General features: G+C 43.1%; 3 protein-coding genes across 3 annotated transcripts; 1 reads left to right on the forward strand and 2 right to left on the reverse strand.

The window, feature by feature from the left end:
• Nucleotides 1-1,120: 1,120 nt before the first annotated feature.
• Nucleotides 1,121-11,071, reverse strand: LOC147261382 (mitochondrial import inner membrane translocase subunit TIM44-like). Its single transcript, XM_086203364.1, has 13 exons — nucleotides 10,994-11,071; nucleotides 9,347-9,451; nucleotides 9,065-9,229; nucleotides 8,895-8,975; nucleotides 8,667-8,816; nucleotides 8,431-8,564; nucleotides 8,242-8,327; nucleotides 7,967-8,059; nucleotides 7,647-7,771; nucleotides 6,677-6,727; nucleotides 4,924-5,013; nucleotides 4,646-4,756; nucleotides 1,121-4,394 (listed from the first exon to the last, which is right to left on the reverse strand). The coding sequence occupies exons 1-13, from the start codon at nucleotides 11,021-11,023 to the stop codon at nucleotides 4,275-4,277; spliced, it is 1,341 nt and encodes a 446-aa protein (XP_086059490.1). The 5' UTR covers nucleotides 11,024-11,071; the 3' UTR covers nucleotides 1,121-4,274.
• A 1,372-nt stretch (nucleotides 11,072-12,443) lies between these two features.
• On the forward strand, nucleotides 12,444-19,116 carry LOC147261383 (ras-related protein Rab-11B). Its single transcript, XM_086203366.1, has 5 exons — nucleotides 12,444-12,650; nucleotides 14,439-14,634; nucleotides 16,476-16,669; nucleotides 17,619-17,699; nucleotides 18,489-19,116. The coding sequence occupies exons 1-5, from the start codon at nucleotides 12,611-12,613 to the stop codon at nucleotides 18,632-18,634; spliced, it is 657 nt and encodes a 218-aa protein (XP_086059492.1). The 5' UTR covers nucleotides 12,444-12,610; the 3' UTR covers nucleotides 18,635-19,116.
• Nucleotides 19,117-20,969: 1,853 nt separating this feature from the next.
• On the reverse strand, nucleotides 20,970-26,285 carry LOC147261384 (E3 ubiquitin-protein ligase MARCHF2-like). Its single transcript, XM_086203365.1, has 5 exons — nucleotides 25,982-26,285; nucleotides 24,027-24,303; nucleotides 23,748-23,943; nucleotides 23,166-23,375; nucleotides 20,970-22,318 (listed from the first exon to the last, which is right to left on the reverse strand). The coding sequence occupies exons 2-5, from the start codon at nucleotides 24,209-24,211 to the stop codon at nucleotides 22,163-22,165; spliced, it is 747 nt and encodes a 248-aa protein (XP_086059491.1). The 5' UTR covers nucleotides 24,212-24,303; nucleotides 25,982-26,285; the 3' UTR covers nucleotides 20,970-22,162.
• Nucleotides 26,286-27,329: the final 1,044 nt, after the last annotated feature.

A 27,329-nucleotide genomic window follows, 5' to 3' on the forward strand; every position in this document is an offset into this window, starting at 1 on the left:
TCTAGTTGCTGCTCGCCATCCTCACATTCTCTGAAACGTCTCTGTAAAATAAACTGAGAAAGTCATGTCTAATGTCTCGAGTGTATACACGACTACCACTAATGAGATGTTACGTAGTGACACAGGGGATTCGTTTTTGATCCATTAAACTGGATCCATGTCAACCTAAAGAGATTCTTCTTACTTGATCTTAACTGAACCACATGCAGTCTTTCAGGTATTTGTGAAGTATAATTTCATGACCACTGTTCTTTCCTCATTTATTATTCAAAAATACGTCTGGAATTATTTATTTTTTTTAAATCAAAATCACTGACTCTGCGGTTTTTCAGGATTGTAAGAATCCATCTAAGTTCCATTCTGAGATGGGACCATGAAATATGCCCTGCAATACGTCTCACCACGACACACAGTTTGAAGAGGAGAGAAAATTTGAAACCTCGAGCTTCACAGCATTCAAATATTGTATCATATCTGGTTATATAAGTTGTTGTTGAAACTATAGCGAGAGCCTTTGTATCAAGAAGGCTCAGCATTATATACATGCTGCATTGACTAAAGTAGATAAAAGAAAGTGCTGCAGTGCCTCGGAGGGCTTTCCTGCATCCAACCTCATTCATTCAAATACAATAAGTTGAGTCACTGCAGGAAGGACTGGCCCCTCCCTGTCACTTACATGGTTTTACATTCTACGGAACAAATTCAAATTACAAGATAATTCCACTAAATTATAACTTTGATTTTGCTAGAAGAGCTTGTGTTTGTTCGGCGATATTCTGGAGAACTGACAGAGGTTAGTCAGTTAAAGACGTGTGGTCATTCATCACCGCAGACAGCTGTGAGATGAGGTCCTCTAGATATTGGCCGTGTGTGTGAATCTTCTGGCACGTGTTATTTAAAGCCTGATCCGTCATCCCCGTTCCACCAAATCCATAGGTTTATCAAGCAGCGTCAATGGCCAGATCCATGGACATCTATCAAAGCGTGTCAGTTTTGAAATGAGAAAACAAAGGACACACACATCCACACACAGCGTGCAGAGTTTAATTTTCTCCCGTGGACGATTAAACACACAACACACACAGAGCTGCTGACTGGAAGGAAGCTCAGGCAAAGCAAATCATAATACAGCGCTCTTTATTCTGCAGATGGACATGATACTGGTTAAAAACAGAAAAACCGATCACCTCAGGCTGACTCAAATATTGAATAATATATGTGCACCTGATCTATGTGTTCACAAATTTAAAAAAAAAATCTTAAGATTTTGACAGACAGATGGATTCAGTCCAATGACAAAATCATAGTCAGGCTGGTCAGCCTATCCCAGCTGACCAGGAGCAATTAGGAGCGCTGTATCTTGCTCAAGGATACTTCTGGGGGAAGTGAGGATCGAACCAGCGACCCTTCGGTTGCTACACGGCCACTCAACCTCTGAGCCGTGCCGCCCCCCTTTCATTGATGTTCGTGTCCGTAATGAATGCACACCATTGAAAACAAGACTTAGTGACCTGCTGACACTTTTTTCAGAAGGTAAAGTCCTCAATTGATTTTTAAGAGATAAGGAATATGTTGAAATTTACACGTGAAATCCAGCATCAACTGAAAGTTCTTCCTGTTGGTGGCGCGAGAGGGACAGCAGTCCACAGGACAGCAAGAACGAGCCCAGTCAGCTTCTATAAACAAAATGTCACTCTTCTCTTGAAAACTAAAGTCCAAGATGGTGGTTGAAGTAGGGTTAGCGTTGGAAAGCCTGGTGTTATTTGTAACACTCTTCTCTTGAAAAGAAAGAGAGAGAGCAGGAGAGAGAGAGAGAGACTAACAATTAACAATATAACTTATGAAAAATGGTTTTGGCAATCTTATGTAATAATTAGCAAAACTCAAACGCTACTGTTGTGGCACCAACATCTACTATGGTTGGACCATGAAGAACATTTCTTATACGCCGATAAAAAGGACGGCACATTTCATCTCCACGGTCAACTGTGGCATCATCTTATTGACCTCATCAAGAGAGGAACATTAACAAGTGAGGATGTCCTTGCGGGGTTCAGGAAATGAGCTGAGGACAGAGTGTTAGAGCACAATCGTACAAGTCTGCTGTGGAAAACCACCGTGCTGACACAGAATAAAGGCCGATAACAATCAAGACATTCAGCACCAACTCCTTTAAAACTCACATTACTGACAGGAAACCCAACATTTCAATAACATAAACGCATGTAAAAAGTGCAACATGAGAAGGAAAACAAATCTCAAACAATGAAGCTGCCCGGGTGACGGCTTTGAACGTGGTCCCATCTCAACTCACACAGAAGCGACGCGCCACACTTCATACATTTACAAGGAGGTACCAGCTTCTGTTATATAGATAGAATACACTGTCCTTTCATTTTTAAACTGCAAGGTGGGAGGTTCTCCCAGCTGTGATATCTACAGTCTACACACACACTCTCGTTCATAGCTAGCAACATAGTACAGCAGCCCTGCAATACATCGTCCCTCCAGGATTATGATCAGTTTGTTCTCAGTCTCGTGCTGATGTATCTTACTGTCGTTCATGAGGCTGTACTGTGTTTTCCTGTCTTGAGTACCCCCCCCCCCCCCCAATTTACATGAACTAAGCCAGAGTGAACTTTAGTGACCTCATGAAGTGAAGGATTCATTGCAGGGCTGTTGCATTGTACTGCAATGTACTTTTATAAAGGTGAAACAAAACAGCGAGTGAGTGTGTGAGGACGAGCCTTGAGCACACAGACCACCCGCTCCCATGTTTGATGCATCTAATATGTAGAGGGGATTTCGAGACCTCCGACTACATTCACGCCACGAATATCGGAACTTGCTTAAACACATGAGAGGAAATAATCAACAATGTTCTGAATATGAAAAAGGACCAGCCGTTGTTTTTTTTTTGAAATTCCCCTCCAGGTTGTTACCTGAACATGCACGTTCGCAGATACTGAACTGATGGAAACCAGCATGTTCGGACTATGACTCTCTTATTTAACAAGTGTTTGTCCTTGTAATCGTAAATGGATGATACAACTGTTGTACGATTGAGCTCAGGCTGTGAAAACACACACAAAATATACACGCCAATACCAGCTGATACTTAGTTCATGTGAACCATTAGTAATAATGCTCCCCATGTTACATTAAGCATCAAATAGAGCAGTAATAAATAGTTACTTATGCCAAAGTAGTGCTTATTTAGCTCTTAATTTGGCATCAAATTTTAAAAGTAGCCTTATTGTAAAGTATTACCACTTCCTTTCATTGTCTACTTTGATTTTCCAGAGTAGATTCTTACCACGCTTAGCTAGCCCTGGCTAACTTGTATTACATGTTCTGTTCTTCCTCGAAGTTACCAGAGGAAGAAGAAAGTAACTTCCTGTATAAACTTAAGCTTGGAAGGTTTATAGTCAGCGATAACTGCTATTCATGTGCTATCAGTCCTGCATTTGTAGTCCATATCAGGCATTTCTCATCTCAAAAACTGCAACAACTCCACCAGATGTACTCCTCAGTGCTAACAGACAGCAGACACTTAAAAGTCTGCTGACATACAAGGGTAAGGTCAACATTGTTACATATTATGGACTGTGCATGCGGCCCCAAAGACACCTGCTTTGACCTCCAAGATCCCCCACACTGTCACACTCCGCTGTGTCAGTGGCTGATTGCCGTTCCAGGTCTACATTAGTGGATAGGGTTGCTACATTTCTTCAAAATGTCCTGCAATGTCCGTTTTTCTCACCATGTATCCTTCTTTGATACCTGCCTGGTATGGACGGACTGTACCATTAGATGACAGCATGAGGGGGAAACTCCACAGGTACTTCTTATCGCCAAGTGTCTTAGTTCCATCCTTTTGGAAATTATTTTGCTTGATGTTCTCAATCGCATGCCGCTTGGAAACTTAAGCAGCTGCAAACCAGTGTAATAGATTACACACTCACACGTCAGTGGACACACAGATGTCGATGGTAAAGTCGAGCAGGTTATCTTTGTGCGTGTGTTTTTATACACCTCCAAATAAATCCTCTGGGTAGCAACAGGAAATGAGAGCGTGTGCAAATACAGCCTGGGGTGTAACACATGAACTCTCACCCTCATGAAGTTAATTTGTGTGTGTGTGTGTGTGTGTGAGAGAGAGTATCGTATGTACAGATATTCCAGGCTTATCTCTGCCCATTTTTTTTTTCAGTTGTTGTGTCCGGTGATGGACCTTTTCACCTGCCATCCTCCTCCTCCTCCTCCTCCTCCTCCTAGAGAACCTGCTCTGTGCTTGAGGCGGAAATATCCAGCAGTCTCCAGGCTGCACTCGGGTTCAGCTCCTCTTGGTCACGACATAGAGCCCAAACATACATCATCCTCATCACCTTCTCCTGTTGGGACGGAGAGTTGGAAACAGTAGGGAGAGGTTAGAGCCCTCTGAAGTTCAAAGCTAGAGTTGCACACAAGAATATCTTATCAAGTATTGTCTTGGCTGATGATAGACAGGACAAGATTATTACTGATATGAAGAAAGACATGCTTGCTCCATCAATTGTAAAATTCCCAGCAACTAAGACAAATGCTTTTTCTGATCACATTTGAGCCATTTAAGTCAGACTCCGGTAATTAGAAGCAGACTGACCGGATCTCCTTCCACTATTTCCCCTTTGGGGCTCCGGATCACCATGACAACCTGAGCCTGGAAGGTGATAATCAGCACTGGGCCTTGGTCCATCATCTTCCCCATCGCCAACTACAAAACAGACCACGAAAACATGAAGAAAACATTGAGTGCACCTGAGGAGCAGCAGTAGCCTGATTTACTAATCATCATTTACAGAATAACTGGATGTGCCTGGGAGGATGTTTGCAGGGAGGCGGCGAGCTGGGGAAGCTTTGAGAGCTCACGTGGACACTTACATCTATATTATCGATGTCAAGGATTTTGGAGTTGAACAGCAGCCCCAGAGCTCTGGCCTGCTGGATAGGGTGGGCCAGCTGACTGTACGTCTGAGGACAGAAACAGAAAAACACAACTGGCATGAAAAATTACACTTGACACGCACTGCACACCGGCTTTGGACAGAGTCCTTCTATCTCTGTTTTCTTCGAAGGTGATTACGTCTGCTAATATGTCAAGGAATTGGACGTTTGCCTTGAAAAAAAGCTTCATGTTACTGCCAAATGTACATTGACAAGAAGTAAAAGCAAATTGATCGTCATTGGTGCAATACTGACGCGTAGAATTCTCCACCATTTTGGACTGAAAGCTTACTAGACGAATGGGTGAATACGGTAATTTGTCAAGGAACTCAATGATGCCACTTCTTGTTTGTTGTGCTGTCGACGTTATTCTGTGCTGCTTCCACCCATCTATTCACTCAAAAATGGCGTCACTGCTGTTCAGGCACGACGCCAGGATTGTTTCCCTCCCTAAGGGGGGAGAGCTTGACCGTTATGTGGGGGTGCTAAGAAAATAACTGATTTTCATGACTTTCATTTCTTTTCAGGAGGTTCATGTTTTTTTTTAACAAAAGCAGCTTTAGATACACAGCACAAGAATGTTTGATGTAAAAGCAGCTTTAACTGAATTTGGCCGAAGAACATTCAACAAAATTGTTAGGCCTGATGTAAGTGGGCACAAGGCAATGGCAAACATGTTTCAGGTGCAAAGGTGACAGATTCAGCACCGGACAGCGTTCTTGTGCCTGCCAATGACCAGGCAATGCATCCAAAATGCGACAACAAGTGTATTTACTCTGTATGCATAATTAATGAAAACAAACAACTACGCATTGGCTGTATTGTTTAAGATCACAACATCATAACTTCAGAGATTAAACTAATAGTGAAATTAATAACGTGGGCTACGACGTGCAGCCGCAACGAGAGGTGCAACAGCTTGTGTCTAACGTCTAAAAACAGTCCTTTGAAATAGAATGTTCCAGCCATTTGTGATCTTCATACCATCTACGATTGAAGAAGCAACCCCGCAGTCCCACTTTTGTGGCTGGATAACGTCGAAGAAGAGGCCACTGTGGTTCATCAAGAGGCTACTGACTAAAATCAGCGGGAGCAGTGTGGGTGTCACCAGCACAGCTATCAGCGATGGACTGCTCTGGTGCTCCTTCAGGTGCTGGTTCGCGAGTTTCTCTACCAGATTCATTTTTTGAATCTCCCTCTTCGGCACCCTGGCCCTTGCTCTTCATTTTCTACCTGAACTCTTTTTCCTTCTTGATCACAAAACGATCCACTGGAACGGACCGTAGGCTAGTTAGCCTTAGCAAAACGTGCGAAAAAGCCCCCTGCCCCTCCTATTGTGTGAGACACGCGCATTAATGGGGTACAGACGCAGCACAAACATGCAAGCAGGGATTGGATTGGAACAGAATGGCTACTTGTGAACTTTTTAATGTTTTTTTTTATTTAAAAATAATAATAAAAATATTCTAAAACATTCAATAAGATTCTTGAGGGGTTTAACTGGGGCTACACAGATTTTTGATGGGGCTATAGCACCCCTTAGCCCCGGTGTGGCACCGGCCCTGGTGCTGTTGTCAAAAAAAGCACAGGACTTCCCCCTCTTGTGCCTCTGTGCTCTTAGATGTCACCTTCTGTGTGTGCTGATGTCAACTGATTAAAACCAGAACTGAGGCAGCTTCGTATAACTTACCGCTTCGTAGCACCAGTCCTTTAAAACATCCAGCTCTCCACGGATCATTGCCTGCAAGGAACAGTGACACTGTTGTTAATAATTGTTTCATAATAGTGCTTATGCAGTAAGTTCCACATATTCGACTGTATACACCTGATAAATCACTGTGGTACTTTAAGTCAATCTTCATCAGGGGCAAATCAGCATTAAGTCATTGAGTCCATAGATAGATTTCTGTAAATGAGTTTCACGTCTGCCTGCAGACTGGCAGTCTGGCTCCATTCCTTGCTTTCAATAACGATTAACATTTTGCAATGTTATATGCTTGTCATTGTCTTAAAACTGCATCATCGGGTTTAAAAGGAACATGGCAGCTTTTTAAGAAACATAATTATTGACCATAAACCCCAGAGCCACACAAGATACTGTTCATATCCTTCTCTTTTCTGCCTTGCACTAGGCGGCTGAGGCTCACAGTGACTGCCAGTTAGCTTAGCACAATGAATGGTGGCAGGTGGAAAGTGTTAGCCTACCTCAAAAATACTTCTTTCTGCATTGGTGTTTGCCTGCATTTACCTAAATGTGCATAAAATTCTATTCAATCAGACACAAAGCTGGAAGTATTTTCCTGAATGAGCACAGTGATTTGATAAAGCACCTCAAACCCAAACTTTTATTGACAGCGAGAAGAACCGCTGCTATTAATCATGGCTGACTTTGTGAGAAAGGATGAGGAGGATGACTTCGGGACAAACCAAGATCCTGACCCTGATCCATTTGCTGACTTTAGAGGGATGTGTGCAAACACTTCCTATTCACTACAACCCATTGTGCTAAGCTAACTAGCGTTCAGCTGGTCTCTAATGCAGCACAGAGGAGTGAATCGTATCAATCTTCTTGTCTGGCTCTGGGAGATTTTACAAAAAGTTGTCATACAGGCAGAGTGTCACAGCAACAGAATGAGAGAGAGAAACAAGAGTGTGTTCACCTCCAGTATGTTAGGTATGATGTCTCTCTCACACTGTTTGAGAAAAGAGTCTTTGTCAAAGTTGGGGTCGGCCTTCAGGATCTCAGTCAGCACCTCAGACATTTCTGTCTTTGAGAAAAGACCACCTGGAAGACAAACAGCAAATCAAATACAGCAAAGTTAAGCTTTTCAAGATCATATTTATGTGCTGACCATTAAACAAAGTCCATAAGAATGCAAGAAATCATGTTGTGATTGGTTTGATCAGGATAAACACACACTTAAACAGTCCGTGGTGCCTGAACACCAGAGAGACGTGGCGGCAGTGAGAACATCTTTACCTATGAGGTCAGTGACTCGGTCCGTCACTGCTCTGGATGCTCTGATCACAGCATTGTCGCTCTCATCGTACTTCATCTTCATCTCAAAGAATCCTGCAGGAAATCAGAAGTCAACAACCTGAGGATGCATTTCCCAACAGAAGCTACTCCTCTATTAAATCCTCTGTGTCTAGTGCCACCTGCTGTATGTAAAGGACATTACACACACACGTATCCTCTATGTGCTTGAATAGATGACACTAATCCTCAGCTAATAAATCAGGAGATGTCCTTACTGTTAAAGACAATGTTCTTGTCCTTAAAGTCCTTCCACTGCTGGTACCACTTGGAATCCTTGTGGAGAACCACGCCCATAGCTTCTCTGCATCACAAATACATGCTTAATTAGAGAGATGTTAATACAGAATACAGTGCTCCTTAATACAGCAGGAGTTTAAGGGAAAAGGTTCCGCATAGTTACTGACTCATTGGCTTCAAACACTCTGGAGTCACTTTCAGCTCCTTTAGAGGAGAAATCGCTTCTCATTCGTAGCTGAGGAGGAGCTCTGTAGGGGCCGGCCTCACCAACCTCAATCTCCTTCTTCATGGTTTCCACACTCTACAGCGAGAGCACGCACACGCGGGAGGTGTTACAGGGGTGTGAGGGTTTATTTATTTTCATCAGGACTGGAAAGATGAAGAATTCAGATGATAAACTAACCTGCGAGATGGCCTTAAAGGCACTGGTGCGGCCCAGTTTTTCTCCTCCCTTGGAGACGGTCTCAGCAGAGTGCATGGCGGTCCTGGCTGCCTCCTCCACACCTTCCTTAATCTTCTTACCGATGTCAGTGCGACTCATCTCCTCCAGACCCTGAGGCCAGACACATAGAATCAATCTGAGGCCATGCTTTTTTTGGAGCAACTACATTAATGTGTGCTGGTATTTTACCTCCTTCACCGTTTCCGACAGAGAGCCAAACGTCTTCTTAAATACCTCAGAGGTCCTCACAGTCTCCGCCTCTATGGATTTCTGATGAAGGAAAAAAGAAGCATGTAATCAAGAGCGAAACAAGCACATCCAATTACAACCAATCAATCCTTACTCGATGGAGGTCTTACATATTTTTTGCGGGCCTGTTGGAGCGCGTCAGACTCCTCCAGCCTCTTGGCTTCTTCTCTGAACTTCTTTATGTTCTCCTTCATCTCCTGATTCTTGCTGAACTCCTGACGAAGGTTGTCCACAAACTCTCCCAGAAAACCTTTACGACCTGACGCATATCGCACCTACAGGAGCAAACAGACCACAACTATTAAATAGTAAAGACGGGAGGATTAAAAGAATATAATCTTAAAAGTAAAGTCAGCGCAGCTCTAATGAGAATCAGAGTGGTCTGTTTGTACCTGCACAGCTGCAGCCGGACTCCTGTGCAACCTGTAGGCTTCCCCTCTCCACACAGAGGACACCAGAGAGCGAGAGCGGAGGGCCAGGGCACGTTGGCCAACCAGCTGGGAAGAACACCATTGTCATTTACATGCGATCACTTTCTCAAAATTTGGATGAATGGAGAGTAAATGTCAGGTACCTGATGGGAGGATGTTTGTTTGAGTTACTGACTACAGAATACTCAAGACGGGGGGGGGGGGGGGGGGGGTTGGTGCTTTGTGACCCTATTTATTTGTCAATTTGCATCAAGATGTTCAGGCTAAACCTGAGGTGTATCTATTGAGTCAGACACCTTAGCATGCTAATCGCCAAGAAATAAGGGTGACTCGTCAAATTAACAAACAGCATTACATGTTTAAGTAAGATACTGCACCAGTATTAAACTCTGCAACAGCTGTGCAGCTGCTGATCAAAGACTCAAGTCAAATGACAAACATCTTTTTGATGAGATGAGACATTCCCTCATTTGCGGCTTTTAGGCTGGTGGCGGCGTGGAGAGCGATCACATTCACCAGCTTATGATCAGCTGACAACCTCATGTGCCTTTGACATTTACAAACGTAGAAATGAACACTGTTGGTGCGGAAACAACGGCACATCAGCTGCATTGCAAAACTATACTCATGCTGAAATTCAGAAATTATGAAAGCTGTGACTGCACAAACTGCAGGTGCCTGACTTAACCAACTACGACGACTACGTGACTTCACAAGATAAGTACATCTAGCAGTGGACGCTCTTCGTCGATGACATAGCCAAGCACCTGACCTATGAGAACGTCTCAGCTTGACGCACAACATCTAGATGACTCTTCAACCACATAACCTCCACATTAAGCTCCTCCTCCTATGCATGACAGCATGTTCATAATGGGCGATAATATGCAACATTTTATTACACATGATTGATGAAAACATTGGATGCAAGATAATATAAACTCCTGAACAGATAATTAACCAGTTTTGGAAGAAAAAAAATAAAAAAAGGTATGTGCAACATTTAATAAGTAAATCTGATAAGTAACAGATACTTAACGTCTGTATAAACCTATTAAAAATCATTCAGTGATTCTGTTCCGGCAAAGAAAATCCTACTGTGGCAGTCAGAATATTAGATTATAATCTCCAGAGATTACAACATCTGTTCAGCGACAATAATAAAACTGGTCGCAAATGTGATAGAACACATTGCCCCTATTTTCAATGCGAGGAGTAATCAATTTCTGTAGAATATTGGACGTGTTTGTCGTCCGGTCATCGCTGCCCTGAAACACTGAATATCTGGCATGTAACAACTGCTAGCTGTTTAAGCCAAAAAAAATTAGCATCTTTTCGCTCTTAATGCTAATACATTATGTTTGATTTAAACGTAGGCGATTAAACAGGTACCATTACATGAACCCCGGTCTACGTGTGATGCAACACGGCCTGTGTCGAGCCAACAGTCCAGCGCTCTTACTGCCTATAAAAAACAGCTTTCCACACCCCTCCTGCCATCCTGAGCTCACACAGACGACCAACAAAGCCGTACCCTACAAATAATTTAGCCCAAATGAGTGCTGGGTACCTGCGGGGTGTAATGAAGGACATATATGATGATCTCACCTCGTAGCACCGACACACGGAGGCTGCCATCTTGATGTTGGCCGAGACGCACGTGCACTCTTGCTGCAGGAGCTGACCTTCCATTCGACCAATGGGATGCGAGCTGCCGGGTGGTAGGCGGGGCCAAACTGCATCGTGGGTTTAAAGAAAAATTCCACCCAAATAATAACTATAGTTTTTTCCAATTATTAGTATTATCCTGCTCTGTCCATTATTCAAACTTAAAATCAGAGCGACTGGATTTATTATTCAGGATATGAATTAAAATATTGTCGCTATAGTAGATTATTTCGGGGGGGGGGGGGGCGTGTCTTTGAAGTCTTTATTTTAATATAGATGGACATTTTGAAGGTTCAATGGTCCTGGCCGTGCGTGACCTCATAAATGTGGAGTCTTTGTCTGCTACAGCATCTCACCACACAGGCCAAATTTAAACCATGGCAAAAAAAATAAAATAAAATAAATAAAAAGGTATAAGTTTTTTGTTGTTGTTGTTTCAAACAATTTGTACTCATTTTAATAACAAAATGATGCAAGCAGGTTTTCAAATGTGGCATGTATTTCCAAAAGGGGTTAATTGAGTTAATTATTAAGTAAAATAAAAAAACATACAAATTAGTTCACTGAAAAGAAAATACACAGGATTCTCAAAACAATGAGACCATTCAAACTTAGGCGCATTAGTTACTCTATTTCTCGCTATTACAGGCCATCGTTTGTTCCCGCCTCACTTAAAAACATTCAGTATGGATTGAAAATTTGAGGATAAATTCTAACCTTAACAGTTTGACTCTAAAATGCTGTCAATTGGGGTTTTAGTACCTGCAAGCAATGTTTGTGATGTTGAGATTAATTTGGGCAGGACTGAAATATGACATCCTGGTAAAGTCTGCACCAGTTACACTTTTGCATGTCCACTGACAACGCTTTAATCAAGCAGAAAAGATTGTACCATGATTGAGCAACTTTGTCGCTGACAAAACTACTTGAATTTTGTTTAAGGCAGAGTTCATAGCAGAGGTGCCCACAATTTTTGCTGGAGGGGCCAAAACTCAAACAAAAAAGTGGGGCCAACGGTCTCAATCCCTGCCAAACTACTGTCCTGCACGCAGTGCCACGCCACTGCCAAAACATTATTTTTATTCTTTTATTTTCAAGGAACCTACAGAGCATTTTCACCTCACAGATTCCCCAACGTGAACAGTAATTGTCATGATCTAGTTATTTATTCCATATTATTTATACTTTATAATCAAATTTAACCTCACGGGGGACGAATTTTGGTTCCCAGGCCCCAGTTTGTTGAGCCCTGGTTACTAGGCTAAATGTCTTTCTGACCTGGCTGTTGTTTTCATTCGCTGCTGCTGAGGTATCTGCTGGCACGCCGCTCAGGAGCGCCCCCCCGAGGAAGCTATGTGAAGTGCAGGACTACTCCCCTCCCTCTGCAGAGTTGGGAGCTCTCCCTTTCTGCAGCCAGCTCGCCCTGACAGCCAACACTGGCGCAGAGTCTCGCCACTAACCTATACCATATTTATCTGAATATTTCCCCGATAATTCCCGCTTGTACTCTCCACAAATCTTCCTCCGGACACCGGCGTTGGAGCGACCTCGTCTAGAATGGGAAACCGAGACGATGAATACGATTTCTTGTTCAAAGGTAAAAAAAAAAAAAAAAAAGAAAGAAAGAAAAAAAATATGACTGCATTCCCTCTCTAAACAGGCTCACGGCGACAACGCTTTGCTTCTGATTCTCGTATTGTTTCATCGTTGTTGGTCAGATGCAGCTTTTATGAAGGATGGTGTTTTTCACAGGACGTTGATGGTTGTTATTACAACCATAATGGAGTCATTGTAAGATTATAGCGGCTTCTGCCCTGCAGCTATATTTCTAGGTAGCCTCGAGGATGCAACACCCTCTTTTCTATTCAACTTTAATCAACTCCTAAAGGAAGATTGTCACTTCCTTCATCTGTCATTTGATGTTTGGCTGATGAAGGGCCTCACACACTCATCTCCAACCTCAGATGAGAGGTAACTCAGCCAGATGTTGTTGACATTGAAAATGCACAGCAGCGCCATAATTTTAGTGTGTGTTGTGACCCGGGCTCGTCCGTGTTCGGCCAGAAAGCCTCTCTTTGATCGTGATATCAGCTCCTGTGGCACATTAACATCCTGGGCCTGCAGGAGCCAAAAGGCCATTTAGATGTAACAAAGTCTCCTCTGTGGGATGAATAGGGCATCTGCCGGAGGCGAGGGCTCCCTCTCCCCCTCTCTCTCCCTCTCCCTCTGCCCCAGCCTTCGGCCGCGTACCCGGCAGAAACAGGAAGGGCAAGGCAGCCTGAAACTGTCGATTCAGGGTTTGATGGAGCCTGTTATCAGCTTCCTGCAGCCCGGACCAGCACGGTGTCAGTAGGGACAAAGTTCGGCTCTATTTCCTTTATGGAAGGGGGGAGAAAACAAGAAGGCTCCACCTCTGCTGCTGCCGCTCTCAGGAGCCAACCCAGGCCCGTCCTGACTCCAGATCAGCTGCTCCAGAGTCAATCAATCTTTCCTCAGATGACTCACTGTTCAAGACAATGCGTGGACAGCCGTTTCTGATGACAGTCATAGTCTCCCATGGAAGATGTTCAATTGATTTAACTTTTATTGTAGCTGGAGGGAAATTCTAGCGCAACACAGCATGACAGCAACAATACAAAAGAAGTAAACACCAAGTTTATAAAGTGTTTTAAAAAGTGCAGTGTTAGTTGTGAGTGGCAGCAGAGGCCTGAAGGAAGAAGCAGCTGTGAGCTCTGACCCTGCCTGTACCCCCACCCACAGGACTGGAGGTAGGCCTGCCCCCAAGGAGGTGCACAGTATGATCTCTTTTTTCTTTATTCAATACAGTTCAAGGGCTGTGCAATAAAATCTACGCAGCCTAAATCACAATTTTTTTCTTCATCGAGTATCATATTGCATACATCATGTTAAAATCGTGTGGTTCAGTGAGTGACCCAAGAAGTTACTGCAGTTTATTTTACAATTAGATGTTATAGCAACTACATTTAACGTGATCAGTTACAGTGTACAACTGTGGGTCTTCGCAAATATTAGATACGTACTGTATCGTGAGAACCTTGCCAGTACCCAGCACTTCCATTCGTCATATATTTTGTTAAGAGTCTGGGAAAAAAAAATGCAATCTTATGATTGCTGAGCTCTTTTGTCACAATGTCACAAATTGTTGTCTTGTGAGACACTTAAATCATGTTCTTATATATGACTTTTATGAGTTCATAATTTTCCTCTCATAAATCATCAGTTCACAGAACTGGCATCTGTTTCTATGTACAACCTTTTTTCGTCTAGATGGTGTCCCTTAAAGTACTGTTATTAACCCCCATCCCCTCAGTATTTATGAAAGTATTTATACTTGTTATAGTTTCTTTCCTCTTTGTCTCCACAGTTGTGTTAATTGGGGACTCGGGCGTAGGGAAGAGCAACCTGCTCTCTCGATTCACACGAAATGAGTTCAACCTAGAGAGCAAGAGCACTATCGGGGTGGAGTTTGCAACACGGAGCATTCAAGTGGACGGCAAGACGATAAAGGCCCAGATCTGGGATACAGCAGGACAGGAGCGCTACAGAGCTATCACCTCAGCGTAAGTCCACCTCTGTGTAGAGCAGATAGTTCTGCCTGACACCTAAAACCCTTAGGTGAGGGAAAATACTTCTGCAGTGTGGTCACAGCAGACACGCTGTCCTTCAGTCCAGGTAACCTAAGACGAGGCAGATTGTTGGATGTGACCTACAACATTCAATTGAAGAGGTACACGGGCCACTGCCCAAGGAGACTCAAAATAGACCTTTCAGAAGTTCCTGAGGAGGGCACCCGCTCCCACGTGCATAAAATAAAAGTCAGAGATGACTATGTCCGTGGCGACAGTGCTTATGAGAGAGAGTGGCCATCCAAGAACAAAATAGTCACTGGCTTGATCCCTGCCTCCCCCACAAACTGTGTCAAAGTGTTCCCAGACCCCTAATTACTCCTCATCAGTAGGTTGGTGCCTTGTATGGCAGCCTCCACCATCAATGCATGAAAGTGTACACGAGACAACATGATAAAGCACTTTTGTTATAAATTTGTAAGAAAGACACTAAAAATGAATAAGTACAGTCTACTTACAATGTGGGCTAGAAAATTTACTTGTTAAAGAAAGGAAAGTTACAGTGTTTTTACTCAAAAGTAAAATACTAGTATGATTCCACTTGTAAGTGACAGTCTCAATGGCTGTGTCAGGATGCACATTGTAAGTATTATGTATTGTCTTGCAACAGAAAGACTGTCATCTAGTTGTACTTTATTGGTATCTGCTGCAACCTAAGTAGCATCTAGTGGCATCTCAGTGGTACTTGGGTAACATCTGGTGGCACCTCAGTGGTACCTAAGTAGCATCATATGGCACCTCTGGTACATTTGTGACATTTAGTGGCACCTCAGTGGTACTGGGGTAACATCTAGTGGCACCTCAGTGGTACGGAGGTAACATCTGGTGGCACCTCAGTGGTACCTAAGTAGCACCATATGGCACCTCTGGCACATTTGTGACATCTAGTGGCACCTCAGTGGTACTTGAGTAACATCATATGGCACCTCAGTGGTACCTGAATAACTTCTAGTGGCACCTCAGTGGTACCTGAGTAACATCATATGGCACCTCAATGGTACCTGAATAACTTCTAGTGGCACCTCAGTGGTACCTGAGTAACATCATATGGCACCTCAATGGTACCTGAATAACTTCTAGTGGCACCTCAGTGGTACCTGAGTAACATCATATGGCACCTCAGTGGTACCTGAATAACTTCTAGTGGCACCTCAGTGGTACTTGAGTAACATCATATGGCACCTCAGTGGTACCTGAATAACTTCTAGTGGCACCTCAGTGGTACATGAGTAACATCATATGGCACCTCAATGGTACCTGAATAACTTCTAGTGGCACCTCAGTGGTACCTGAGTAATATCATGTGGCACTCAGTGGTACATTAGTGACATTTTGTGGCACCTCAGTGGTACTTCAGTAGTATCAATTGGCACTTCAGTGGTACCTGAGTAACTTCGAGTGGCATCAGTAACATCTTGTGGCATCCCAGTGCTACCTCAGTAGCATTGGACGGCACCTCAGTGGCATTGGGGGAACCTCAGTGGTATGTCAATAACATTTTGTGGAATTCCAGTGCTACCTCAGTAGCATTTGGTGGCACCTTTGAAGCATTTGGTGGCACCCAAGTGGCATCTGGTGGCACCCTAGGGGTACATCAATAACATTTATTTGTACCTAAGTGGCACCTCAGTAGCCTCTAGTGGCACCTCAGTAGCGTGTAGTGACACCTCAGGGGCACATCAGTAACGTATCATCAGTACCTACTGTATAAGACTTCTAGTTATAAAATGGCTTGAATTCTGGCTGGCACTCTCGTCTCTCTGTTTTTTTCACAGGTACTACAGAGGGGCGGTGGGGGCGCTCTTAGTCTATGACATAGCCAAGCACCTTACGTATGAGAATGTAGAACGCTGGCTGAAGGAGCTGAGGGACCATGCTGACAACAACATCGTCATCATGCTGGTTGGCAACAAAAGTGACCTGCGCCACCTCAGGGCTGTACCCACAGATGAGGCACGGGCCTTCGCAGGTGCTGACTCTCAGACCCATACTAAACATGACATTTTATATTCTTTAGGGCCCAGAAATGATAGAACACTGCTGTTTATGTAATTTAATACCAGAATGTGTTTTCCTTATTCAGCTGCTGTCTCAATAGCGCCTTTTTCACCAGTGCCGGAACTAAAAAGGTTCCTTTGTCTCATTATTGTCTACATTTTGACCACAGTCTAAATATAGCTGTGGAAATAACACGCAGTGAGCCAGTCAGATATGTTGAGCAGAAGAAGACCCACCCCAGTAGTACCTGGAACTCAGAAACTACTTCCTCCTCACTTATTTGGTAGTAATGATGAGTCTCTTTTTCATGGTCTGAATGAAGATAGTTCCTCCAAATGTTTCCAGTTACTTGAGAGATGTTCATGGTCAAAAAGCTTCTGATGGCGTTGTAGCATCTTCCAAACCCCTACCAGTCAGATTTTACTCCACTGTCTCAGACGGAACGTACATCGGATGCCTTCTATCTTTTGTAATTTCTCTTCAAACTTATAAAGGCCTGTTTCCTATGTTAGTAGCCTCTTTTTGGCCTCTATGGTGCAACATCCTGCACTAAAATATTGTCCAAATAATAGCTGAGAGGGTGTAGTAACACAGTTGGTTCCAGACAGCATGTATTTGTTTGCATTTACTTATTATTTACTAATTCATTTACCCTGTTGATTTACTCCATAACCTGAAATTTACACAATTTCTTTGTGACAATAACTACATTTAGACTAGTTTTACATGATTTAACGACAGTTGTTGTTATTTTTAATTGGACACGTTTTTGTACTGAACAGCTTAAATTTCAACGTAAGAATGATCTCAAACTTTTGACTGGTATATAGTTTTATATAAAGTAAAAGCATTTATTACAATTTGAATAGATAGGCTTTGCTTGTTTTTAAATGTGTGTGTTTTTTTTCCTCACACCACAGAGAAGAACAACTTGTCATTCATAGAAACTTCAGCCTTGGACTCAACAAATGTTGAAGAAGCCTTCAAGAATATCCTTACAGGTATGCGAGGGAGCAGAGGTCTGAGATGTTGCTAAAGAAGTCACTGGCTATCAGTTGGTAAACTAGGGCAGCTTCTGTGCACTGGGCTACCATCTACATCTGTTGCTGGGTTTTCTACTTTTAAATCAAACCCAGTTGAGAGCAGGTCCTGTGATTCTTTTTTCCTCTGCTGTCAGAAAAACAGTTTGGTGCAAAAAAAACCAAGTTGTCACTTAAAACTAATTAATAACATCAAATTTCATAGACGTGTTGTCGACTTGAAGGAACAATGTTGGTTTTAGAAATGCAGTGGAGTGAAATTTCCACATTAAGCCCAGAATACAATGTGAATTATGCAGTTTTATGATCTATTGCTGGCTGAATTGTGCAGTAGTGTGAGTCTGGCAGCTACAGATACAGTGAATAATGGCGGTCAGCAAAAAAAAGAGCTCTTGCAGTCATTGCGCTCATGTGCATGTTGAAGTCGGGGACAAAAGATATCACTTCCCTCCTGCTACCATTCATTGCACGAAGCTAGCAACCAGTCAGCTAGTTTCCATATGACAATGAATACCCAAATTACTGACAGTTTGAACTTGTAAATTATATCAACCTCATTTCCATCTCTGGTCTTTAGTTTCATGGTGGATGTCCAATTTGATGTGCATGCACTAGTTTGCTGAATGAGCTGCCACCTCACATAATCCTGGATTCAGTTTCTTCCGTCACTAGAAAGTTAATCCAGTCATTTTGGTCAGTAGGTCTAATGTCATAATGCTTAATGTCTTCCTCTCCTCTGTTCAAAAACAGAAATCTACCGCATCGTATCGCAGAAACAGATTGCTGAGCGGTCTGCCCATGACGAGTCCCCCGGGAACAATGTGGTGGACATCAGTGTGCCACCGACGACAGACGGCCAGAGGGGGAACAAACTGCAGTGCTGTCAGAACCTGTAACCCATGGCAACTGTCCCTCTCACCTGGGAAGATTATTGATTGAAATCCACAGTGTTGGTATGCTTCTATCTGCCTGAGGTCCGATATTGTCTGAATCAGTGGAATTAGCTACATTCAGTCTCAGAAAGAATTGATTTCAAATTATAATCTGTCCTGGGTTCAGTCTGCTACATTCTTGTGCAAAAACAGGACTGGTGGTCCAGCGGAGGTAACCACCACAGTGACCCTTGATAGAGTAGCAGCATGACACCTCCCTGGTAGACAGTTACTGCTGCATGGCGGAGGCTCGTTTCAGCAGAACCAGCAGTCCTGTTTTTGGGCTCCGCTCCCCCTTCAAGTCATCATCTCAAAAGTGGTTGTGACGCTGCTGATGCTTATTTCATTTTGTGTAAAATATATTATTTTTTTGTTTGTTTTTGATTTTGATAGCGTGTCTGCTCACATACATTATATTAATGCCATGAAATTAAATTTTACAATATTATGTTGCTTGAGTTTCTTTTTCTATATAGAAATAAATTAATAATTAAATTAATGGGGGAAAAAAAAGTAAAAGATAAACTGCACTGACAGTTGGATCATTATGGACCAAAACATGAGGCAGTTAAGACCATTGAGACTAATGCACTAATCTCCTGATCTCTGTCAAAATACTAAATTGCAGAGAACTTTTTGAAAATGCAAATGTTCACAGACCTTATCGGAAAAAAAAAAAAGTCCATTTATGGCATAAAGGTAAAAGTAATCTTGGTGGAGCAACGTGACTCATAAACGACAAGATCGGTGATAATCTCACTGTCACAACTGATGTATCACCAGCCAGCAGCATGGCGAAGAAGGTCTTCGCTATTTATGGAGGTAAACCCTGTCATTCCTTACCGAGGGGTCGGACCCCTTCAATGGGGGGGATCATCTGCTATAAAAGCACTGACACTGATAGCAAAACAATGCCAAAGTTGAGACCAGTACAGTATTGAGAATACTAATACGAATACTACTAGTACGAATGCTAAAACTGATCCTAAGGGTGGCAGCTTGAGCCTCTTCAGGTCTGTGGCCTCCTCCAGCAGCAGCATCAGTCAGGGATCTGGAAAGAGGGGAACCACAAAGGGTCGGGGGTCATTAGTCAAGTTAGTAACAAGAGTGTATGAATGAGAAGAAGACAGAAGAGAAAAGCCCAGTGCATCATGGGAGATTCCCCAGTGGTCCAAGCCTATAGCATCATATCTAAGAGCTAGCCTAATCCAACCCTCTTAAATCTGCCCATAAACATAGAGAGGGTGTCTGTGTCCTGGACTGAAACTGGGAGACAGTTCCACAGGAGGGGAGCCCGATGGTTGAAGACTCTGGCTTCCATTCTACTTTTAAAGACTAGGGACCACAAGTGACCCTGCACCCTGGGAGCAGTGTTGTCGATATACAGGCAACAGTGTTTTGAACCAGCTGGAAGGTTTTAGAGACTCATCGGTGAAGCCTGAGGGGAGGGAACTGCAGTAATCCAGCCTGTAAGTGGAAAAAAAAAGCATGGGCAAGTTTTTCTGCATCTTCTACATAACTGTGCTTTTGAGATTACATCAAGGACTCTGGGTCGCGTCAATGTCTTCCCTAGGTATGTGATGATCAAAGCAGGCAGATCAAAGATGACAGGCAGAATGACTGAGATCCAAGTCACATTTTCAAGGAGGTTCTTTGACATCACACAACCCATGACATAGCTAATCGAGCAATGGCACTGGAATAGAAAAAAGGCCGGGCCATGTAGCAGTAGGAACCAAAGAAAGTCAGATGAAAGTTGTCTGTGTAGGTTCTCATTCTCATCTTCAAGATAAACTTACGTCCAGTTGACCAGATTTTACTTCGCTTCGATCAAATGAAAGTTGGGGAAAGAAATGAGGGAGGCTGCATGACATAACCAAACCCATGGCCCATCAAACCACGAGCTACTGTAGATGAAGGGGTATGAACGAAAAATGTCTACTCCAAGTATGTATTGATTTCGGGCTTTTCTCCAGTCATTAAATATTAAATGATATATCTTCAGACCCTCAAATTTAGTAAAATAAGGAGCATCTGAAGCAGTTTGGAGAGGAAATCCCTAAAACTTAAACATTACCAATATGTGTTGAATAACTGACTGCGTACATTGTGAAATACTTGCCTCTGCGATATAGTGGGGTAAAAATATTATGGATACACTCAAATGAAAAGGAAGTTGATTGAAATGATTTCCAAACACCAGATGGAGACTTGGATACATGTTGAAAGACCAGATGGAGATAACTACAAGCAGAAAAAAGAATAAAACTATTCGATGAGTCACATCCACACTGAGTCCAGGAGTCCCTCGTGTTTTATTGCACAATAACCCAACTTTCCAGGGGATGCAGCAGGAAGACTACAATTAACACAAAATACTCTGTTTCGCATTTGCTGCACACATTGATTTGACATCTCAAAAACTTGACACATTTCTCTTTTGCACTTTTACGGAGTACCAGCCTGCTCTGGTCCGTGTCTGTGTGTTTATATAGGACAAATGTCTGTCACCTTACAATTCAGAACACTGTAGATCTCCTATTAAAACTTGCATCTCTTCTGATGCAGGACGTAGCTACGAGTCGTCGCTAGGCAGCTCGATTCATGAATGGTGCATTTACAAGTGGAGCAGAACTGTAGCTAATGTACTTTTAGTGACAATTGTAGAAACTGCACCCAATTAGAATGTAAACACTTTTCCACACCTGCAATACTGTCACCTCAGCCATTACTGCACAACCATTTAACAACTGCAGTAAAGAAGTGTTGTTCCACGTGTTACAATCTGTACTTATCGCATGACAAATGTGATACGTATGAGGTGTCTTGATTGTTGTAACAGGAAAATGACTTCATTTTCGCAGTTTAGACAACGATAAAGCTTCACTAGAGCTTTTTTGATTGTTGAGATTATAGACAAAGATGTTGGTATGAAAGACTGTCGCCTTTGACTTGCCCAGAATATTAACAGGTAGATTTGTCATTCCTTTTTTAGGTTATTATCCTTTGCCAAGCTAATGGCTCCCCATTGCTCAAAAACAGCTAAATACATTGTGATGGGGCATGGGGGGAATTATAGGTAGTGAATATGTTTCATATTATACTGTAGTAGCATGCTGAATCAGTTATATCCTGCTACATTAGCTTGTGTCTTAGTATTTTGTAAGTTTGTGTCACGCGTGAACAGCCGGGCTGGTTAGTCCATAATCCACATCTTCAGTCATTCGCATCCCAGCACTGGCTGTCCGCACACAACAGTGTATCAACGCCAACTGCAACTCTGGAATGAGTTCCACCTAAAAACCACACTTGTGGTCAACCAATACCGAAGTAGTTTACATCAAGTGCTTCAATAAAAGAAAACAGAGGGAGAAGGGAGCCCTTCCCCTCTCATTACAATGGTCCATATGAAGTGCAAAAGTTCATTAATATGATTAAAGTTGTTTTTAGAGAGTGCTTCAGTGGGCTTGAATATTCCTCTTGCAACTGCACTCATACGATGGTCTCATCAGTCATTTTCTTGGTCGACTTGGTCGGCACAGAACGTTGGGTGGTGTGTGCTCCTTTCATGTCGGGCATGAGCAGGCGCACTTTCTGATTGGTCCTCCTCCACTCCGAGTACAACTGACAGTGATACCGAAATGACACCTGAGATTGGATGGAAGAGGAGGAATGGGAGAAGGCGAGACGAGAGGAAGCAGATAAACAAAACATCAGGATATTTGCAACAGAGTGAGACTTTTCAGGACGGGAGTATGACAGATATTCTCCAGCTGTGTGCAGAAAAGCTCATCTTCCACACACTGTTATTTTGTGTAATTATTCTTTGAAGAATAGGGGATTAGGTTTCCAAGGAAGGCCTCAGACTGCCAACACATTCTATTGTTTAGGAACATGATCCTGTTAAGTACACCCTGAGAGGGATCAATGCTGCATAAAGCCAGATTCTGTTACTCAGTTAAATAAATGCTTTGGTGATTCAGAATCATGCGTGGACCTGCTTTCACGTTCTTGCCAACGTTCGGATGAAGAGTGAAGGTTTTATGTGTCCTCTCCTTGACTTGGGAAAATAGGACATTGAGAAGCAAAATAATGAAGCTAACTTGCTAACTTAAGAAGCCAGAGGAGGACAACAGAACAGTAGAGAAACATACATGCTCCTCCTCAGTTACAGGACCCTGATGCGCATCGTGCTTTTTACACCTGAGCTCTTTGGTCTGCATCACATGAACCCTTGTGTGTTCTGATGGATGGAAAGGAAATGGACCAAATAGAAGAAGAGAAACAAAAATTCACTTTCTTGTCCCAGGAGGGGGCAGGTGAAGTTTTCCTTAACTCAGACTATAGCAAATTCATAAATTAGCATAAAAAGACAAGTAAATGTGACGTTGTAGTTTTAACAGTTTTGACACCACAGGCGATTGTGATGACAACACTGGAAATAAAAAAGTCATAGAGGATGATTCGGTGGGAAAGCCATGTAAGAGATAGTTACCAGAGTCCAGAGGATGTAGATAGTGAACAGGGCGATGGTTAGAGCTATCAGGCCAACAGCCTCCAGTTTGCTCTTCAGCTGCAGGTGGTCCTGGGCGCCCCTCAGACACAGCCAGCCAGAGATGGCTGCCAGGGGCGTGATGAGAAGGAAGCAGGCCATGTCGCACAGCAGCGTTCGCTTCTCACTGCGGGGACCCGGGTCCTTCAGCCACTGGCCGAGAACAAAATAAAAAGGTTGTTTGTCAAAGATTACAAACAAATTCTGCCTAGTAACTAATTCCTCAGTTTCACTCAAAACTTGTGATATCAACGTTAGCTCTCTCATCAAATACACAAAGGAACACTGGTCTTATGGATAGAGCGCTCTTGTTACTAGGATCAACAACCATCACATCAACAAATGGAAGCGAATCCCACAAATCCCATAGGGCACATGCTCTTCATGGATAAAAATTAATTAATATGTAAAAAAAAAAAATCAATACAAGGCCAGAGAGGAAACGTGCTCCATTTCAATATCTTTTAGGCAGAAACAGTAAACACAAACAGCCGTCCGCGCTGGTCTCAGTAAACACCAGCTGACCTGTGTGAGCGGTTGTGGCCGCCGTTCGATGGTGAACTCAGTGTGACAGAGTTCGCAGTAGCTGGTGTTGGAGGACGACAGCCACTTCTCCAAGCAGCTCTTGTGCACTTTCCCCAATGTGCCTGTGCAGTCGCACGGTGAAAGCAGCGTCTCCCCTCCAGCTCCCTCGTGACAAATCCGACACATTCCTACATCACTGTGGAGGAGCACAATACCATGATTAACACTCTAATTAGAATAGACTCATACCGTCCCACTGTGAGTTCCTCCCTCTCTTACCTCTGCAAGCTCACAGCTTTAACAATGGTGGAGAGTGGGCGGCCATCTTTAGCCGTAACCTTGGCAATGTACTGGGCCTGCGCAGTAGAATCAGACTCCTCCGAATCCTTGGAGGCATCAGAATCAGTGTTCCCCGAGTAGTCACAAAGGGAGCCAGGTAGGTGGCAGCACCCTGATGAAGACATGGCTCTGATGAGGCTGTCAGTCAGCACCAAGATGATGACAGAGGCGAACTTCAAAAGAATGTCTTCTCCTCCTCCTCCTACAGAGCAAATACCTGGTGGAAGGAACAAAGGAAAGAGATGAAGCAAGGGTGACTTGAAACAAGGACACCTGTAAATGTGTGCATTGCCAATTTGGATCATGCTTTTTTTGTGTCATGTGTTAGATGCATTATTTTTTGACAAGAAGAATTTTGACTGCCTGATAATTTTATACTCTGAATTCGTCCTGACAAAGATGATTTCATTTCATGAGTTTCTGCACTTTTCACATCTAAACTTACTAAGTTAAACTTGTACACTCAAACATTGCCATGTTCATGCAAGTGAAGGTGGTGGTAACTAAGTTGTGTGTGCTGGAAACAAACAAGGCACGCAATCTCTTAACAGTCCTGGGGCTACATGCTACAGCCTTAAAATTTCCCATAGCAAAAATGGGGCCATCATAATAAAGGCATCTTGTGTGATGAAGTGTTTGCTTGTTTCAAAAACTTTCAAATATAAGATATCAATGTTGTGATATCGGAATGACGAGTCAAAAACATTTACAACTTTATGGGACCAAGTAAACCTTTTGGAAAAATGTCACATCGCCCCTAAAGCCAGACAAGAAGAAAGTGGGTTGAAAGTGTTACCATTCCTCACAATATGGTACAGGACCAAGGTTTGTTCGGAGGTAATTGTCTTCATCCTCTCACACAGTCAGCCCTGACTAGCAGCAGCAGTTTCTCTGGTAGCCATCAACAGACATTTAAATATGTTGGGAGATGTTTCAGTGGAGGTTTTGAGGAAATCACTGACCCCAATCAAGAAAGTTGCTCCATCTAAGTGTCCAATTCCAAAATGAACTTATCTCATAACAGCAAATTGTTATTTCAAAGCAAATGCTACGTACAACTCCAGTTATGTTTCAGAAGAAAATTAAAGTAAGATGACTTTTAAGTTAGGTATGCTAACAATTACCATCCGCGACCATTGACGGTTCAAAGCCCGCTAGCAGTCTGCGGGTCTCCCTGACGCAAGCACAGGTGACAGAAGGATATCTGTCCTTTTGTCTAGCAAATAAGCACAATTCCCCAAAGTCAGCATGTAATTTTAGGACCATCGTGAGGCTGTAAGTAATTGCGATTTGAACAGTCTTTCGGCACAGTAAGTTACTATTAAATCTGACAAAGAAATGACGATGAAGCTTCTGTTTACTCAAACTGAATGCTCAGTAGGACAATGCCGTGCAAATAAATATTTTGCTTTCTTTAACTTGAAAACAACTCCATCCAAAACTAGGTAAACACGAGGTGTATGTTCTGGAGCATACATGTTTTGTCAGTTCGTAAAACCTGACCCCGGACTCAGCTGCACACTCTTAAATAGCTTGGAAACAAGTGTTAGCATTCAACGCCTCTAGCGATCGGGGAAAACAAACCAATGTGGCAAACGTCACTGCGTTCTTAAAAAGGGTGTTCAACCACTAATAACAACGAACATTACAGTGCTGAAGGGAACTGTAACACCGTATAAGTGCCTGTAATTTACAGTTCTGACCGGACCGACGCAAGGGTCGGATTTACAGTCACCGAGGTGAATTCATGTTTCGCGTTCATGTGCCCACGAATGCGACTCCAGTCCTAGAAAAACATGTCAAGCACCTTAACAGCAGTCAACCAAATATTTACTTGTAATTAACAAATTACCAGGAATCCCGATAGAAACGAACGTCAGTTTAAATCCACTCACCCAGCGGCCTCCCCTCCTGGCTTGGCCTCGGCCTCAGCTACACCAGACACAGGCGAAAGGAGCTAAAGCTAACCGGACAGCCCTTGCTACAAAATATGACATTGACATCTAACCAAAAGATACGAGGGGATGCAAAAGACGACCAGACGCGTTGTACCCCCTCCATGGTTTGTAGCATATATCCTTCGAGTGATGGTGTTTTAAAATGTAAAAAGCAGCGAGAGTTTCTCCCAGGATTACCAGACACAGCTAACGGGGCTAGCTGGCTACCATCGGGCAAGCCTACCTCAACATCCCTCAGCTGTGCGCTGGTCACGTGACACAATGCTGCCTTCCATGTCGTTAAATGATATTGGAATAATCAGGCAGTTCCACGAATCACGCAGCCAGTATACTGCACTAATCATACGGCTGTAAGAACGGCGTGTGTTTTTTTTTCTCCTTTTTTTCTGTGATTCCAGTCTTAATCATGCAAAGCTGACGCTAGAAATGCTTTCAATGGCCCCTTTTTCCAATAATAACACAAGTTTTAGGTCCTAAAATTGTCCTGAAACAAAAGAAATAGGACCTGCTACGTATCAGTGACACAAACAATGTCTCTCTCATCCATTTACTACAGTTACCACTACCCTGTATTAAGAAAACATTTGGAGCCTTTTGTGACGAAGTAAACCCGCTAGATGGCGGTATTTACACCATGGATAGTCTGACTATAGAATTTAGTCTAAATAATAAAATATTTTAATAAAGGTGTTACATGAGTGGAGCGAACAACACTCTCTTCATATTCCCTTTTATAACATATCAAAGTCTGACTAACGAATGAGGATGCACGTTATATGATTCTGGTAGCATACGTGTTCTGCCCTCCTACACGGCTCTCATTTGTTTTTTTCCAAACAAGAGGCTACAAAAGATCTTTGGACTTGTGCCCAGTCAGGTGAAAGCACTGTATGAGCTCCTCGCCTCAATCATGGACAGAATAGGTGCTCCAACTGCACCCACCTCACTGCCTTTAGCAGGGCCGGCTCAAGGCATAGGCAATGCAGGCGGTCGCCTTGGGCGCCGCATAGTCTAGGGGGCGCCGGAAAAAAAAAAAAATTTTGGCATCAAATCCCAATCTCACCTGGGGCACAAAAATGGCTTGGGCCAGCCCTGGCCTTTAGAAGCAGCCACACAACATGCCCATCCCATGTGTCATCTGTGCCAAGATGGCACCCCTCCTCCAATATGTGGAGCAGGATAATAATAATAATAATAATAATACATTTTATTTTTAAGGCACCTTTCAAGGCACTCAAGGTCGCCGTACAACAGTTTTAAAAACAATAAAACATGCACAATTTAA

This window comes from Aulostomus chinensis, chromosome 5 (assembly GCF_037954235.1).
Source record: "Aulostomus chinensis isolate RoL2024-O1b breed Wild chromosome 5, RoL_Achi_v1.0, whole genome shotgun sequence".
Lineage (NCBI taxonomy): Eukaryota > Metazoa > Chordata > Actinopteri > Syngnathiformes > Aulostomidae > Aulostomus > Aulostomus chinensis.

Bases quoted from the DNA above. Each gene is read 5' to 3' on its own strand.
- LOC147261382 (XM_086203364.1), bottom strand. From the start codon at position 11,023: ATGGCAGCCTCCGTGTGTCGGTGCTACGAG. The intron at 9,452-10,993 runs GTGAGATCATCA...TGTTCTTCCCAG, and splicing joins CCGTGTGTCGGTGCTACGAG to CTGGTTGGCCAACGTGCCCT. The intron at 4,395-4,645 runs GTCAGTCTGCTT...CCGTCCCAACAG, and splicing joins AAATAGTGGAAGGAGATCCG to GAGAAGGTGATGAGGATGAT.
- LOC147261384 (XM_086203365.1), bottom strand. From the start codon at position 24,211: ATGTCTTCATCAGGGTGCTGCCACCTACCTGGCTCCCTTTGTGACTAC. The intron at 23,944-24,026 runs GTAAGAGAGGGA...GCTCCTCCACAG, and splicing joins AAAGCTGTGAGCTTGCAGAG to TGATGTAGGAATGTGTCGGA. The intron at 23,376-23,747 runs GTCAGCTGGTGT...GTTCTCGGCCAG, and splicing joins GGCCACAACCGCTCACACAG to TGGCTGAAGGACCCGGGTCC.
- LOC147261383 (XM_086203366.1), top strand. From the start codon at position 12,611: ATGGGAAACCGAGACGATGAATACGATTTCTTGTTCAAAG. The intron at 12,651-14,438 runs GTAAAAAAAAAA...TTGTCTCCACAG, and splicing joins ATACGATTTCTTGTTCAAAG to TTGTGTTAATTGGGGACTCG. The intron at 16,670-17,618 runs GTGCTGACTCTC...CTCACACCACAG, and splicing joins TGAGGCACGGGCCTTCGCAG to AGAAGAACAACTTGTCATTC.